The sequence below is a fragment of the Lissotriton vulgaris genome, chromosome 12 (genome assembly GCF_964263255.1).
Source record: "Lissotriton vulgaris chromosome 12, aLisVul1.2, whole genome shotgun sequence".
Taxonomy (NCBI): Eukaryota; Metazoa; Chordata; class Amphibia; order Caudata; family Salamandridae; genus Lissotriton; species Lissotriton vulgaris.
In genome coordinates, this window is record NC_141700.1 from 719041991 (window position 1) to 719057706 (window position 15716).

At 48.4% G+C, this 15716-nt stretch overlaps 1 protein-coding gene across 1 annotated transcript in view; it reads left to right on the forward strand.

Moving 5' to 3' along the window:
* LOC147678113 (hydroperoxide isomerase ALOXE3-like) overlaps positions 1-15716 on the forward strand; it is a 310576-nt gene that overhangs the window by 287327 nt on the left and 7533 nt on the right. Inside the window, exons 11-12 of the mRNA XM_086945972.1 lie at positions 4991-5112; positions 5799-5899. Of these exons, the coding sequence (XP_086802098.1) occupies positions 4991-5112; positions 5799-5899 (223 nt within the window). The remainder of the gene's footprint in view (positions 1-4990; positions 5113-5798; positions 5900-15716) is intronic.

The following is a 15716-nucleotide window of genomic DNA, read 5'->3' on the forward strand; positions in this document are numbered from 1 at the left end:
ACGTCTGCGGCGCGCCTCACATATGAGTGGCCAACGACCCACACCACTCTTGCCTCAGCCGGTGATCTTTGACCGCTGGTCCCCAGGTGTCGGGTCAACTGCACAGTCCGCCCCGCAAAGCCTGCTCGCGAAACTGAAAACCAAACAGAAAACAAGAAGCGTGAGTGCATGACATTAGCTTCACAACATGTGCAACCGCACATACCTCTTATAACAATTCGAGGACCAACGCCCCAACTGTTTCACTTTATCCACACTCAAACCCCTGGCTGTAGCCTCTGTAGCAGCACTTATCCGGAATGAGTGGGTCCCAAAATCGCTCGGGTTCAAACCCGCTGCAGCGATTGCCATTGTTAACACCCGCTGGAACTGAAACCTGGTCAGTGGGGTGGCGTCGGTGTGCCTCAGCAAGGTTCCTCCCCTTGATGCCGCCCTCTGCGCTAAATACTCCTCCACGCATTTCACCGGGCACATGGGAGACCCTGGAATCCGCTGAACTACCACACTGTCCCCGCTTGCTCCCTGATCGGTCTTGGATCTGGCAATTGAGACTACCATTGTCTCCCCCTTAATTTGAATGTGTTCTCGACACAGACCTCCCCCCGTATCCTGCTTGCTCCGTGCTACCAGCTCGCTTACCCGCATAGCCCCATGGAATGCTAATGCAAAAGCGGCCCGGAATAGCACCGTCTCTGATTGAGATGAACATGTCGCCGGGAGTACGGACAGTAACAGGGACAACCTTTCTAAACCTATCGGGTGCCTCTCATCCACTCTGCGACCCTCAAGGCGTTGCCACCCACGCAGCGCCTTTTGTACTAAAAAGGACGATGTGGGGTCCTGAATGCCATGAGCCCGTGCCATAAAAGAAATGGCGGCCCGGTGCCTATTGGCCGTAGCCACTGATTTGCCTGCCTGATGCAAAGATACCAGAAATTTCAAGACATACTCCTCCTGCCCCCAGAGCTCCCCCCTAGCTGAACCCAAAAAGGACCAATAAGAACAGAACGCCCCTTCATATGCCTTCCTTGTCCTGGGTGCTAGACTCTCTCCTACGATGTTTTGTAATCCGGGGCACCGAGAGACCAGAGAGCTTCGGGAAATGGTGCCGCCACCGAGTCCGCTGAGGGCAGAAAACCCCGGAAGGCCTGCATATGGGAACGAGAGAGCGAATCAGCTGCCTGATTTAGTACCCCTGGCACGTGTCTTGCCCTAAAGTGGACGTTTAGTCTCATACATAGCAGGACAATTTCCTTCAGTAATCTCAAAATCCATTTGCAGCGTGCTGCCTGTCTATTGATACACTCAACCACGGTCATATTATCAGACCAGAACACCACAGAGCGATCACGAAACCCCTCTGGCCAGGTTTCCAAGGCCACCAGAATGGGGAACAGTTCCAGAAACCCAATGTTACTAGTGAGTCCATTATCGTGCCACCACTCAGGCCAGGTTCGTGCCGACCATTGATTGCCGAATATGACGCCAAAACCTACACTCCCTGCCGAGTCGGTCCACAACCCCAGTTCTTCTGAGGAAACTGGTGGATCGGTCCACACCACACGACCGTTGAAATCCGCCAGAAATGCCAACCATATGCGCATATCCTGGCGAACCTCTGTTGACAGTCTTGTGAGGTGGTGCCCTTCCCTGAGGCCCACCATGGCCTGTGCGATAGAACGGGAGAAGGGGCAATTGGTATTACTCTCAGGGCAAAGTTAAGCTGACCCACAGCCTGTTGTAACTGATGGAGAGTTACCTTTCTTTCGCCGAGACATGTTTTTAGCGAGGCCCTGAATTTCATAACCTTCTCTTCGGGCAAGCGGAAGCACCCCTCTACAGAATCGAGCTCAATTCCGAGAAACTCGAGTGTAGTAGATGGCCCTACCGTCTTACCGGGTGCCAGCGGCACGCCAAACTCCTCCATAAGATTACAGAATTCCTTCAAGGCCTGTGCACATTCCATGTCCCCGGCTGCCCCCAGAAACAGAAAATCATCAAGATAATGCATAACATGTGTAAAGCCCGTGACTCTTGTGAACGCCCATTGCAGAAAAGTACTGAATTTCTCAAAATACGCACAAGAGATGGAGCAACCCATTGGCATACATTTATCCATGTAATAGCGTCCCTGAAACATAAAACCTAGGAGACGCTGATCATCAGGGTGTACCGGGAGCAACCGGAACGCTGACTCGATATCTGATTTAGCCATCAGCGCTCCGGGCCCCAGGCGATTCAACATGGCGACGGCCTCATCAAAGGATGCGTACCGCACCGAACAAACTCCTGGGTCAATCGCATCGTTCACCGAAAGGCCCCTAGGAGCTGACAAATTATGTATTAACCTGAACTCCCCTGGGTCCTTTTTGGGAACCACTCCCAAAGGTGAACAAACAAAATTGCCAACTGGTGGTATGTCATATGGTCCAGCATCCCGACCTCGGGCCACTTCCTTACCTATCTTTGCCTGTACCACCGCCGTATTCTGTTGAACCGATAGTTGGTTCTTACATTGTGCTTCCCCCCGAAAATCCCCCGCCGGGATGCGGAAACCATATGAGAAACCGTCTCGCAACACCCCGGCGGAGATATGATCAGGGTAGTCGTTCAGCCAAGGGATCAGTGCCATGATATCAACCGGGGTAGGTAATGGCGCCCCTCGGTCTATTTTAGACCTGTTTGGCGCCCCCTCTACCTCCCGTATCACCAGTCTTGGCTCTGCACGCACTCTCGGGGTGTGAGGACTGTCCGCACCCTGCACACTCATGCCTGAACCTGCACGATCCCTGTGGCCTAGAACACTTGCCTCTGTTAAAGCTCCAGCAGACCCCTTTCTTACCCGAGTTGCCATTACTCTTTGTGTTCTGATCGCAGCTTGAACCCACCCGAAAGGGGGCCCCCAAAGAATGGCGGGAAGGCTCCACCCCGTTCCCGGTTAAAAATGGCGACTTCGCCGTGCTCGACCTCTCAATTTTCTGCCAGGAAATGGAGTCGAAACAATCCCACGTCAGGGATGAGTCGTACTCTTTGGACTTACGAAATATGCTATCGTAACAACACCATTGATTGCCCCCGTATGATTCATAAAAGTCCATGATACGCGTCTGATAAACGGCTAATTCCACCACTAATTCGGGCCTACGTTCCCCCATAATTGCAGTGAACATTCCCAATGCTCTGGCCCAATTAGAGATCGTTTCATCTACTCTGAAACCCGCCATCTTTTCGCGCCATACACTAGGGTGCAAAAACTCTTTCTGGTTTTTTACATGCTCAATCTCATAGTGATCGGTCAACAAGGAAAACATGTTCACATATTTATCCGTCCAAATCCTCTCTTTCACATCGATCGGGATATGTTGAACGACTTTCTCCCTTCTTGAGGGTACTGATCCCTCCCCCGCCATCGGCAATGGCTGCTTACCTGAACCGGTAGCTGTGACCGTTGTCGCTGCCGAACCAACGCCCGATACTGGTTGTTCCACGGAAGCCTGCGGGGAAACAAGAGGACACGGTGCCTTCGCAGCATCTTTCAATTGCCGCAACTGCTTCATTATCGACCTGGCTTCTTCAGCCGTGGCCCCCTCATTCTCTCTGCCCAACTATGCCGCCAACTGGGCAGCCGGCTCCGGAGGCATATCCTCCTCGTTCACAGGAGTGACCACCACAGGGATTGGTTGTCCCGCGTTCGGGACCAGAACAGGGGCCTCGATCGGGGTGACCGGGTCCGCTGGAGGTGATTCTGGAACCGGGGCCTCCCCACCCGATGCCCCCTTCTTGGCCCTTCTACCTCTCCCGTTAGGGACCACTCCTGGCAATGCTGGTCCGATGACTTTCTTTGGTCCACCCGCACCATTCATTGCCGCCATCTGCTTCATGTCCGCCATGTCCTTCACCAGCATACGAAGCATCTGGTCGGTTCCGACCCTCTTTTCAACCTTCTTGCCAGGCATCGTCCAAGGGTAATCCTCAAGGTCCTAGGTCAGGAAGCTTCGAACTCACTGAAAGAAGAAACACAAAAATTAAATTCTCAAAATTGGCTCTTCGTTCCGTCTCGAGCTCACGTGCAACGGGGAGGTGCAGCTTCAGAGCACAGGAACAAGAGGATGCTTCCTTGGCTTGTTGCTCCTTTTATCCTTCTTCGGGCGGGCGTGGACCCTCCTCCAATTCCGCCTCCGGGGCGTGGCCATCGGCGTAGGTGTCAAGGACAGCCCCCTCTTGGGCGGGAAAAGGCGCGCCCCGGCTACGCCGCTTCGGGCATACCAGCCGAGACTCGCCTCCCGCCCAAAATGGCTTCCCGGGGGATCGGGGTACTCCACCATACGTTCGGGGGGACCGAGTGGTCGCCCCTTTCCAATACAATCGTAAATTCTCTGAACCTGAGTTCAGTCACATTTTAGGAGTCATTATACTTTATTGACTCCTGCAATAGATTTACGATCCCATACTGATTCACTGTTTGGAAGGTGTGTGTTGTAGGTGTCCCTTTTAAATACTCAGTTGGAATGAGATGACTGAAATTCAGTTGCCAAACAATTTAAAACTGCAGACTCCTGACTTGAAGTGGGGCGTCATTCACAAAGAGGAAGGGGGCCCGCAGGGTCCTAGTCTCCTTTGCAAACTTAAAATAAGGCTTGTTCAAGAATGAGCAGTGGTCCATGGGAACCACTGCCAACTTTTACACTTTTCACACAAAAAACATTTTACTTTCAAATGTGGCCATGATTCATTGGAGGAAAACAGACTGTATTAAAAAAAAAATTGTAAAGGAAATCAGATATGGTTGTCTGATGAACTGTAATCTCAGTAGGAGACATATGTTGAATTATTGTTATACAGTTGACTTATAAACACCCACTAAATAAATGTTAGATGAATAACACTTACTATCTCTGTATTAGGAAGTAGAACTTGATCTCTCTTGATTTGGAAGTGTTCCATGTGGTCTTTTACCCATCGACTCTGCTCTATTTTCTCTTGCTCTTAGCTATGTGTCTGGAATTGTGGACTTCTACTATAAGGGTGATGAGAGCATCCAGAAAGACCAAGAGCTTCAAGCATGGGTGGGGGAGATCTTCAAAGAAGGCTTCCTGGAAAGGGAATCCTCAGGTATGATTATTTGAACTTATAGCCAAGTGTTTTGTTTATCCTCCCCATTCACATTCTTCACACTGATTATGGCGTAATAATAATCCGGCATTTGTAAAGCGCAAACTAATGACTCCTAAGGGTTTCAAGGCAACTGGGAGATTAAGTGAGCTATAGCCTAGAGTCACATGATACTGAGATGAGCTGCCACCAGTGCTGGGATCGAACCAGGAGCCCCACACGCTGTAGTCATCCCCTCTCTGGCCGCTTCACCACAGCGCTCCTCAATATCCATGATTGCTTGATATCCTAAGCAATACATTTTGATACGGATTGCAAAATCAAAAGTTTCAAGAATATTCATGCTTGAAGTGTGTTTCAAAGTTAAGAAATGAAAAGTTTCTAACATGGTTTGGAATTCATTTTCTTTGTGCTTAATTTTTTAAATCTCAAACTTATCTATATTTCTGTGAGATTTTCAGTGTACTAGAATTCAGAAAGCACTTTCAACATAATGCTGTCAATGTCATTGGATCGTAGCACCGTATTGTAACTATGTAGAAAATTTGCCAAAATTAAATATCCTGCAGACATATCATTTCAACCAAACAACTGCAGGCCTACCTACCGCCGGCCCATGATACACAGCATCTAACACAGTTAAATGTGTTGTGTGTCTTCATATTTTTTTTCTGGTATTCTTTCAGGAGTGCCATCTTCTCTACAGACCCGTGCAGAATTGATCAAGTATCTGACTATGGTGATTTTCACAAGTTCCGCTCAGCATGCTGCTGTCAACAATGGTCAGGTAATTGTAAATATGGCTTTAGTACTGTAGGTGGTGGCAAAAATGTAACTAACGGAATATAAGTGTGTAGAAAACTCATCAGTACCACATACATCTTAAAAGGGTGTTCATGAGAACAAGCAATTGCCAGGTATTGGTACTTTACTGTCTCAATACTAGGTCTTCGATATATAAATATCACATACATACAAACATCAGTACAAGAGGATCAGTAGGGGGTGTGGCCAGAGTTGTGACCCAACAAGATACAGCTCGCCTGAATTCCTCACATTGAGCCGCCAATCTCCCCATCATGACCGGTTATTGGCATTGAGGTTGTTCCTCAGCGATTTCTTCCTAGTCCGAGATCCTGGTGATGAGTGCGAAGACCTTCCCCATAACCGGTGGGACCATGCAGGAATTCTGGTCGGGCTGGGGAGAGGAGCCACAGTGGCCATCTTATGAGTAGACCTGGAGCGGCGAGCGGTCTGATTCGATCTGAGTGGAGGCATCCACTGGTGACGGATGAGTGCGACGGTGGCCCACCATTAATCACAATCTATGTGAGCCAGGAGCACCGGTGGGGGTGATTTCCATCTGTGCCCACCCACTGTGCCTGTGGGCCGGATCTCCTTTGTGCATGGCTCATGCACCAACATGCCTGCGGTGGCCCAGGGGACGGGCCGGGCCCAGGCCCATAGCGCTGCAACCACCATGGAGTCTACGGGGGCTGGCTGGGGGACTGTCAAGGCAAGATATGTTCCTCAGGAGCAGTACCCTCCAGAGGCCCACCTTCTGGCAGTTCTGACGCTGATTTCTAAAACACAGGTGATCAGAATGGCCAGATGAGGTGAAGGGTATTATGGAGGGTACAGCGGGAAGGGAGACCTGAAGCAGATGATCCAACACGTGAGCAAATGTATTATGAACCCCAATTATAGCTTTATATTTGGCACATATGTTTTTGACCTGTAGTATTTGATTACCTGTAAGAAGAAAGGCATGCTCTTGTCCTATAACAATCTGCCATGTTGATAATGCTTGATTTGTCGGCGGCCTTTGACACCGTCCCCCATGAGGGTTTGCTCGTCAGACTTTATGAGATCGGTCTGAGGGGGACGGTGCTTAGCTGGTTTAGATCATTTCTGGCTGGCCGTCGACAAACGGTCTGGGCCGCCTTTAGCTCTGCTGAGATGCCGCCATTGGGAGTCAGAGTCCCGCAGGGCTCTGTGTTGACCCCGACTCTATTTAACATCTTTATGACCCCTCTGGTGGCATTGGCTGAGTCTTTCGGGCCCAGATCGTATCCTATGCCGACGATACCCAGCTACTCTTTACCTGTGGGAAAGGAGAGGATTTTGATGGAGAGAGTATTCTTGAGTGCCTTGGGGCTGTTTTTGAATGGCTCCAGCTGAACAGCCTCAAGTGCAACTCAGATAAATCTGAGGTACTCTTCTTCGGCTGTCAATCCGATCCAGATTGGCAGGTATGGTGGCCCGCTGATATGTCTCCTCCGGTGCGATCGTCTCAGTTGGCTAAGAATTTGGGGATTAAAATTGACAACGGCCTGACTTTAAGATCTCAGATCCTTGCCCTCACTGGCACCTGTTTTGGTCTCCTCAGGATGCTTCGGAAGTTTTTTCCTTTGCTATCTGAGGATCATAGGAGGACTACGGTACAGGCCTTAATTGGTTCAAGATTGGACTACTCCAACGTCCTATACCTTGGCCTGCCGGAGTATCTCCTGCAACGGATGCAGGTGGTCCAGAATGCGGCAGCGCGAGCCATTTTTGGCCTGCACAGGCGAGTCAGAGTCTCTGGCCTGTTGCAGTCCCTTCATTGGCTGCCTATCCGGAAGCGGATAGTTTTTTTAAAGCCCTGACTCTTGCACACAAGGCCCTCTACGCCTCGGGGGCTAAATACCTTCAAAGGAGGCTCGCCTTCTAACGTCCGTCACGATCTCTGAGATCAGAGTCGCTGTTTCTTGTCACTGTTCCTCGTGTTAAGAAGGCCCGCATTGGAGGCCGCTCCTTTAGGTTGCGGGCCCCACAGCTTTGGAACACTCTGCCCCTGACACTGCGCATTACCTCGAACTTGCTGGCCTTCAGGAAGGGCCTGAAAACCTGGCTTTTTGCCTCTTAGACTCCCTTTTATTTTGCTGACTCCGTTTTCTTAAATCTCTGTGTTGTGTTTGTCTTTTTCAGCTTGTCAATAAAGCGCCGGGACACTCTTTTCGAGTAGCCGAGCGCTATAAAAGACACAATTAACATTAACATTAACATTAACACATTAACATATGAAAGCCATTCCTTTATCTTATGGAAAAACAATAGCAATGTTCTACATTAAAAGAATCTCAGGAAGCATAATATATGTATGTAGCTCTGAATTTATCCCAGAATGTTCAAAAAGTTAAGCCTAAGAGGTTAATTGTCAAGATCACACAAGCATACTATTGTTTATATATCTCCAATGTTCTTAAGCCTGGTAGATATACTGCACCGGATATGTTCCTAGAAATTCAAATATTAACGAAACACTCCTTTTCTATTCACATGGAGAAAAACACCTGAACCGTCAGGTTTTCCTTCCAGGATTCCTGCACCAAGCTGACAGTACTTGAGAAAGCTCCAAGCAGAGAGAACGAAGATGTCCCACTTGATTCAGGTCATCTGATGGGAAATACCTGTAACATGAAACGCCCCCAGGAAACACTTGCTGGAAATTAGGCTGCCCGCGGCTCACGCAGTGGGCCACTTCAAAAATGGGGCCACCTTAATGCCTCATTAGGCACACTGCTGCACCTCTCGAGCCAAGGGGACCAGGGAGAGGAGTCCCCAAGTCTGGCATGCATGTTAAGTCATTTCTGATGAGCGGAGGGCATGACTGCGGTACTTTTATCTGCCCCTGTCCATCTGGAGCCCTCTTTGGCTCGGGACATGCAGTTATTCGGGGATCTCTTTGCACATTGCTGGGCAGGAGCTCTGGTTGAGTCAGTAGAGTTGGCCATGAATTTACCTATGCCCCCCCTTTTTCAGGTCTCGCCTATGCAGCGCGCATGTGCTGGATAGGAGGAGACCTTTAGTAATTGATTCCGTTTTTGGCCCAAAAACGTACACGCGTTGCATTGCTTTCAATGGCAACGCGTGCATGTTTGGTGATTCCCTTGCGGGAGCGAGCTTTGAAACCATCTATTTCTAATTAACAGATGGTTCCTGCTTGCTCCCACAAGGGAAACAGGTGCAGGCCCCCTACTCTGTCCCCGCCCCCTAGCGCCATCTCCTCTTTCAGCGCGAGGCGCGCGCTTGTTGAATTTGAGGCAGTGGGAAACGTGTTTCCTCATTGATTGGCTGATGGCACGTCTTGTCGTTTGTTCATTGGTTAGGGGTCTAAGACTGTAAAGTGCTGTTTATCCCTGCCATTACTTAGTGAACAAAGTATACATAAGAGACCCTCGCTTCTAATATTTAAATTGTGTTTGAAATACAAGGTGTACTGAACCAATGAAGTAGTCTTGCTTTATTGTTTGGATTATAATAGATTCGCTATTGAGTAACTGAGCAGGAGGAAACTAACGACTCGAGTCAGCCTGTTTTTCGGAGTGATACATTCTAGATTTAATCAAGATAGGTGTTACCATTTGCTTAAATGAATGGGAGTTAGTACTTCTGACTTCATCTCTCACGAAGAAGGCTGGAACATGACTGTGTCGCGCAAGCAGCGTGTGTGGTCCCACCTTACACTGGACAGCCACTCGATCTGTACATTAGTCATGGAATGTCACGTCCGCTTTATGCCCCTCCCTCCACCCTCTCGTTGTGTTACTATCCAGCACAGTCGCTAACACAAGTAGCTTCTATTGTGCACGGATTCTTTCTTGGACGGTTTCTCTCGCACCGTGCTGAGATTGCGGTGAGTGTGGCATTCAACTCTCAAACGGCTACCAAGTACAACATCCTATTATATACTAAACAGCTATTTATGTTCTGAGATAGTTTGAGCCCATCGTTTCAGTGTTACAATCAAAACTACTGGCTCCAAAATTTAACGTCCTTTTGCCTAAAACGCCATTCTGGTTCAATAAGTCAAATATGATTTAGGAAGAACTTGGCTACTATGGGCTAGACTGCAGGGGTGCATTTAAGTAATGGCCTCAGTCGGTAACTGTTTTTGGAATAATAAATGTGCAAATCCTTAACCCAAAGACTCATCATACCTCTCTCCCCTAATCAACTAATCACAATTGTATAGCTTGGCTAATCATGAGACTCCTGTTCCTTGGTTAATGTTAAGTTTAATACTTGTCCACAGGAGCAACCAACGATCACCACCAAATCGCGAAAGTTTCCTCGTACAATAAAGTTTATCCTTAGAACATCTCCAACTTCTACCCGCAACATTCCAGCCTTGCATTCCATTCCTGTGCAGCTGAACCCTCTAAGAACTGAATGTCAGTCAGTCAATAACTTTTATTGTATGATTAATAAAAATTGTTACAATGACAGTGTGAATTCTCTAAACAGAAGCAATGCATGAGGTATGGATAAAAATCAGTGTATGAGTAACACAAGCACATAAAAGAAGTTAAATACCATTAGAAACACGTTAAAATTGTATTATCACATTACATTTGATACACTCCAAAGGGCTTGAGATTAGCAGCAGGCACTGGAGTGCTTGGCAGTTACTAAAAGTGGCTGTGAGTGCAGAGGTTAATAAGATGAGGTAGTAGGATCATAGCAGCAAAAATTGCCATAGAACAGATAGCACCGTATTTTAAAATGGGAAAAAGCATGGAAAGATTATCTGCAGTATTGAAGTAAAATAATAGACTTGGAGGTAGGAGTCAAAATTAAAGTGCTGTACGATAGAAGAAATGACCATGATGTGCAAAAGTTCATGAAAGAGGTCCTTAGCAGCAAGATTGGGCATGACACCAGTGATGGTATACGTAGTGGTTGTTAAAAGGCAAGGAAAGGAAACCAATGCTTTTGACAATGTTTAAATGCTGTGCGTTCTATTGCAAAGTTCTAAAAAATGTGCATACTATTACACATGGCAAACAGCAGAGGCTTGTCTTGTTGAGGTCTTTAAGGAGATCACGTACCTCTCTAATGTACTAATTAAATTTAGCCAGTTCAACTGGCTCCATCATAGTAAAACAAAATTCCTAGCCTCATTACAGGTTCTTATGTTGTGACTTAGGAAGTGGGGTTTCAACAGAATACACCTGGCATGGAGCAGCATCGGGCAACAGCAAAATAAGTATTTAAAAGATTGTTTTATAGCCACACAGCCTGCACTTCACAATCTTGCGATGGGAGGGCCAGCTTCGGTTAGTTTCTATAATTTGATGACCCATCAACCTTGAAGCCAATAGTTGTTAAAGGCAGGCTTTCCCAAATGAGCACTGAAGGTATAGTTGTGGCTTCAAGCTGGACAGGTTATTATTAGTCGATGAAATTATCAGTGCTGCTAATTTTGGTGTGTTCTTTAGTTTTTCCATGTTGCTTAATTTTGGCAGTGCTTTTGTCTACTCTTTCAGAATAGTTTTAAATGCTGTGTATGAGAGTATGAGAGCAATACTTTCTTCAGTATGGACAGGTCCATTAGGAGAGTATCAGCTGACTCATTTAGATAAATAGACCAAAGCCTACTCTTAATTTAACATATTTTCTGGAGGACGGATTGCTAGGTGTTGGGCAAGGCTGTAATACATCTGTAGTAGTATTGTAACACGCATTGGCAATGCAATAGGTCTTGCAGTTATGCAAGTTAGAGCTATTGGCATTGTAAATGGCTATGCCTTTTATTTTGGTTTATAAAACATAAATTAAATATATTGTCATTTGGCAATAGATTAAACTCGCATAAATGCGAGACCTATTGCATTGCAAATCCTTGTTTCTTCTTGGTGTCCCCTGTCTCTTGCAGATGGGACAATTTGCTCCCCCACCACAGTTCTGCAGCTGTTGCAAGCACATGGGGCACAAGGGAGCGGCACTGTCGCTCGGGTTCGGATACAGGGGTGGCAACAATTCCAAGCTCCTGATTTTAAATACATTTCCCCCTTCCTGGTCTCTTGGGGCACCCGCCAAGATAGGCGAGAATAGTCCACTGGGAGGCGTTATTGTACAAGACACAGGGAGAAATGTGGCCAGCCGTAATCTCAAGATGCATGGTGGGGGGGCTTTACACCAGCTCCTCCCGGCAAGTCCTGTCTGCACGTCAACCACCCAGAAGGTATTCCAAGGGGTTGAGCCAGCCCTTGGGGTTTGTTTTTATTGTTGGGCTAACCGGGTAGTTAGTGTGGGGTCCTCGTGCTCGCCCTCCCCCACCTGTCTTGTAGGCCATATACCAGTGTGTCTTGGGCCCTCCAGCATAATTTCAGGAGTAGAGTGGCTGTAAATGACTAGGGTGTGGGTTCAACCCCCGCAAAGGGTAAGACGGAGGTCTAAGGTGCTGCAGTTAAGGCATTTGCTCGCTTAGGGGCCCGGTTGGGCGGTGTGGAGATGGGGAGCACGTACTTTCCCGAGGGGTGACCTAAGTGTTGGCCCACTAGCGTGCTATGCTACACCAGCGAGGGGGCCAAGGGATGAACCGGACCCTCTTGTTTTGCTTTAGGCTTGTCTGTGTACCGCCCCAGCAGCTCCACAAGGCTGGGATGGTTCAAATGTATGATTGTTTCTTGACGACGCACCAGACCGTTGGTCTGCATGCACAAGGCACTAGCGGTTCAGCAGGAGATGCAAGCAACCACCAGAGAGAGTGTTCTCTAGAGTGGGCTCGAGAGAGAGAGTATGAGCGGGCACTCAGGTACTGGCCTACAGGGGGAACCTGCGGCCATGGCACCCTCGAGATTCTGCATGGTGCTCCCACCTCAGTGGTTCCCCTGCCAGTAGCAGTACATCAGCCCGCGTGGCCCCAGCGGGATATTTCCTCACAGCACCATTTCCTGGCTAGTTGTGAGGTTCCTGAATATCCCGGGCATCAACAGTGGTCGCATGGATTTGTGGGCTGCTGCTACCAATATGTAACAAGGGCATCATCCTTCTTAGCCGCCTGGGCTGAGAAACACAGGACAGCAGCCAAACTATTGTTTAATAATGGTACTCAAGATCTGTGCAACCTGTGCAATGTGTGAGTGGTACGTGTTGGCATATAGTGTTAGGAGAGTGTTCAGGCTTACCAGTGCCAGTTAGACGCCCTACCTGTAGTAGGGCAGTCTCCTTATGGCAAAGTGATGATGGCTTGACATGTATGTATGCTTGAGACCATTGCCTAGAGGCACAGTGATATAGGTAATTATGGTCTTATGTGGTTATGTGCCCCCGTTTTATCTGCCCACTGCAAGGAGGTGGGCCAGTCCTCACCAACAGTGCAAGGCAGATTTCTGTGAACGCTTTAATCCGCCAGATAAATGAATCAGTGTAACATTTGTTTTGCAGCATTGTCCATAATACCCACAGGAGGACAGAGACGACCAGGCCATTCATCGGCCAAGGTGCATTTGTAAATCGTTTTAGTAGATACGGCACAGCGACCTTGGCGTCATATTGCTTACAGTGAATAGGGGAAGTTGGGGCCTTGGTTTGTGTTAAGCACGTCTTGGATGGTTTTCTAATGTTTTTCATTAACCTGGACAGCTACTTGAATGCAAAAAGGATGAAAGCATTGGGGCAGTTATGTTCAAGGTCGAGACAAAGGACATAGGAAACTCTCTCCACCAGACCATAGCAGTTATATGTTGCCCTGAGACAAGGTATCAAAATGCCTTAAGGTTAGCGGGTGGCAGTGGGGGTGGGGGGAGAACGTTCTACTTCCTGACCATTGGTGCCTAGTACAAGGCAGCCTAGGGTATGTGATGCGCCCCAGGTGGGAGCTTCTGGGGCGCTCCAAGTGGGACCGGCACGACAGGGTACTAATAAGCTTGTTCATCACGCAAACCCCGCTTCTCTGTTCCAGTCAAGGTAGTGTGTTCATTTCGGTCATCACGTACAGGCCATCGCCCTCACAGTGAACAAGAGGGACTAAGACGCACAGGGTAAGTTGGCCGTTTGGGGTTGGAAGGCTTGGGGAGTGGACCCAGGCGTTGGTGCCTGGAGTAGTGCATGTAAGCTTGGCGTAGAATGATAACCAATCTCTTACACCTCAGACTCATCAGACTATGCTTCAGCAGGTCATTGTTTGTATTGAAACAAAGTGGAAAAGTAAGTATGGCAAAGTTGGGAATGCCCTTAAAACTACATCCGTTTGGAGGAAGACCTTATGTCCTTCCGCAGACAGCTGAAAACATTCTTGTTTCCGGCCATCTAAGCCGCTCATCTGGGTGGGTTTGGTTCCTAGCACTGGGAGGCCTTCGGGTAGCCATGCGCTTTACAAGTACCAATTCATTCATTCATTCATTCATTCATTCAATCATTCATTCATTCATAAGGAACAAACCCTGGGGCAGCATAAGCGTACTGGATCTGCTCAGATAAGCGGTCGATTTGGGGTACAGGGACCAACCTCTATCACGTTTCTCAATACTTGCAGGATCTGTCGAGGGGTTTCTAGCGCTCCAGGGCAAGGGCATGGATAGACAGGGATCACCCCATCTGTTTGCGCAGATGACCACTGTCAGTGACTCCCAGCCGAGCAAGTCACAGGATGCCGTTTGGGTGAGTTTCATGGAAATGGCAAAGGCAAAAAGACTGGAGTGAACTAGGGGCATACTCCACATGCGAGATCCAGAAGAGTCGGGGATTGTATTGACATCCCAGCCAGGGCCAGCTGAGGCAGGGCCTATGAGTCCGAAATAGGCCCGCTGGCCTACGATCAAGGATTCCCTGCAGAGGCACCTGCACCGAAAATCATAGCGATAGCACTGCAGCTCAAAGCAGAGACCTTGGCTGTGCTGGCAAGCACAGTGGACACAACCTCAGCCAGCAGTGAAAACATTGTCAAAGTGGGACAGCTGATGGACTACATGTTGAGCATTATGGCGGACTTCAAAACCAGTTTTGTTAACCCAAGACCCCAGCTCAAGCGCGCGTGGACACAGCTGCATTGGGAGGAGTGGCACATGTAATGGCAAAGGTATGGGGCAAGCATGCCAGTGCCAAGCATACACAGAGTCCAGTCACCACTCTCCCACCAAGGTGTCTCCAGTGGCACAACCTGAGAAGCAGTCACTGGCAACATTACACAGGCCACAAGTTCACAAGTTCAAGTTTTATTGTATGAGTACTTAAAATCATTACAAATTACATTAAAGAAACATTTCTCAACACAGGCCCAGGCCACTAGTAACAACACAGCAAGCAGCAGCTCCCAGCATTGATTAGTCAACCCCTACAAGTACTACTACCCCTGTCCTCCCAGCAGGCAATCTATGGCCCAGCGCACAATGTGTGATACTGGACCTACCGATCAATTCCCAAGATGGCAGGCCCAACACTTAGGTGAGTGAGGCAACTAAAGCAACTTCCATGGTGGCAGATTGGCTGCCGTTGGTTACAGTTGCCCCCTTAGTATCGGTCCAATGCTCCTTGGCATGGCACGTGCCATTGGCGGCCAAAGAGGCTGTTCACAAGGCCACATATTCACCTTTTGAGGCCAGTCACTTTGCGGCTGCATTCAGCCTGGCATTTTTGGGGGCCCTCAGAATCAATGAACGTGGAGCTAGGTCGAAAAAGGATGGGTCAGGGGACACTTTATGCTGTCAGAATATCCAGTTGAAAAGTATTTCTTCAAGGATGCACATCAGAAGAGCCAAAACAGACCGGGCGGGGGCAAGGGGAAAGAAGTAGTGTTACAGCCCTTAGGGGACAGAAGGTGCCGCCCAGTTCGGCTG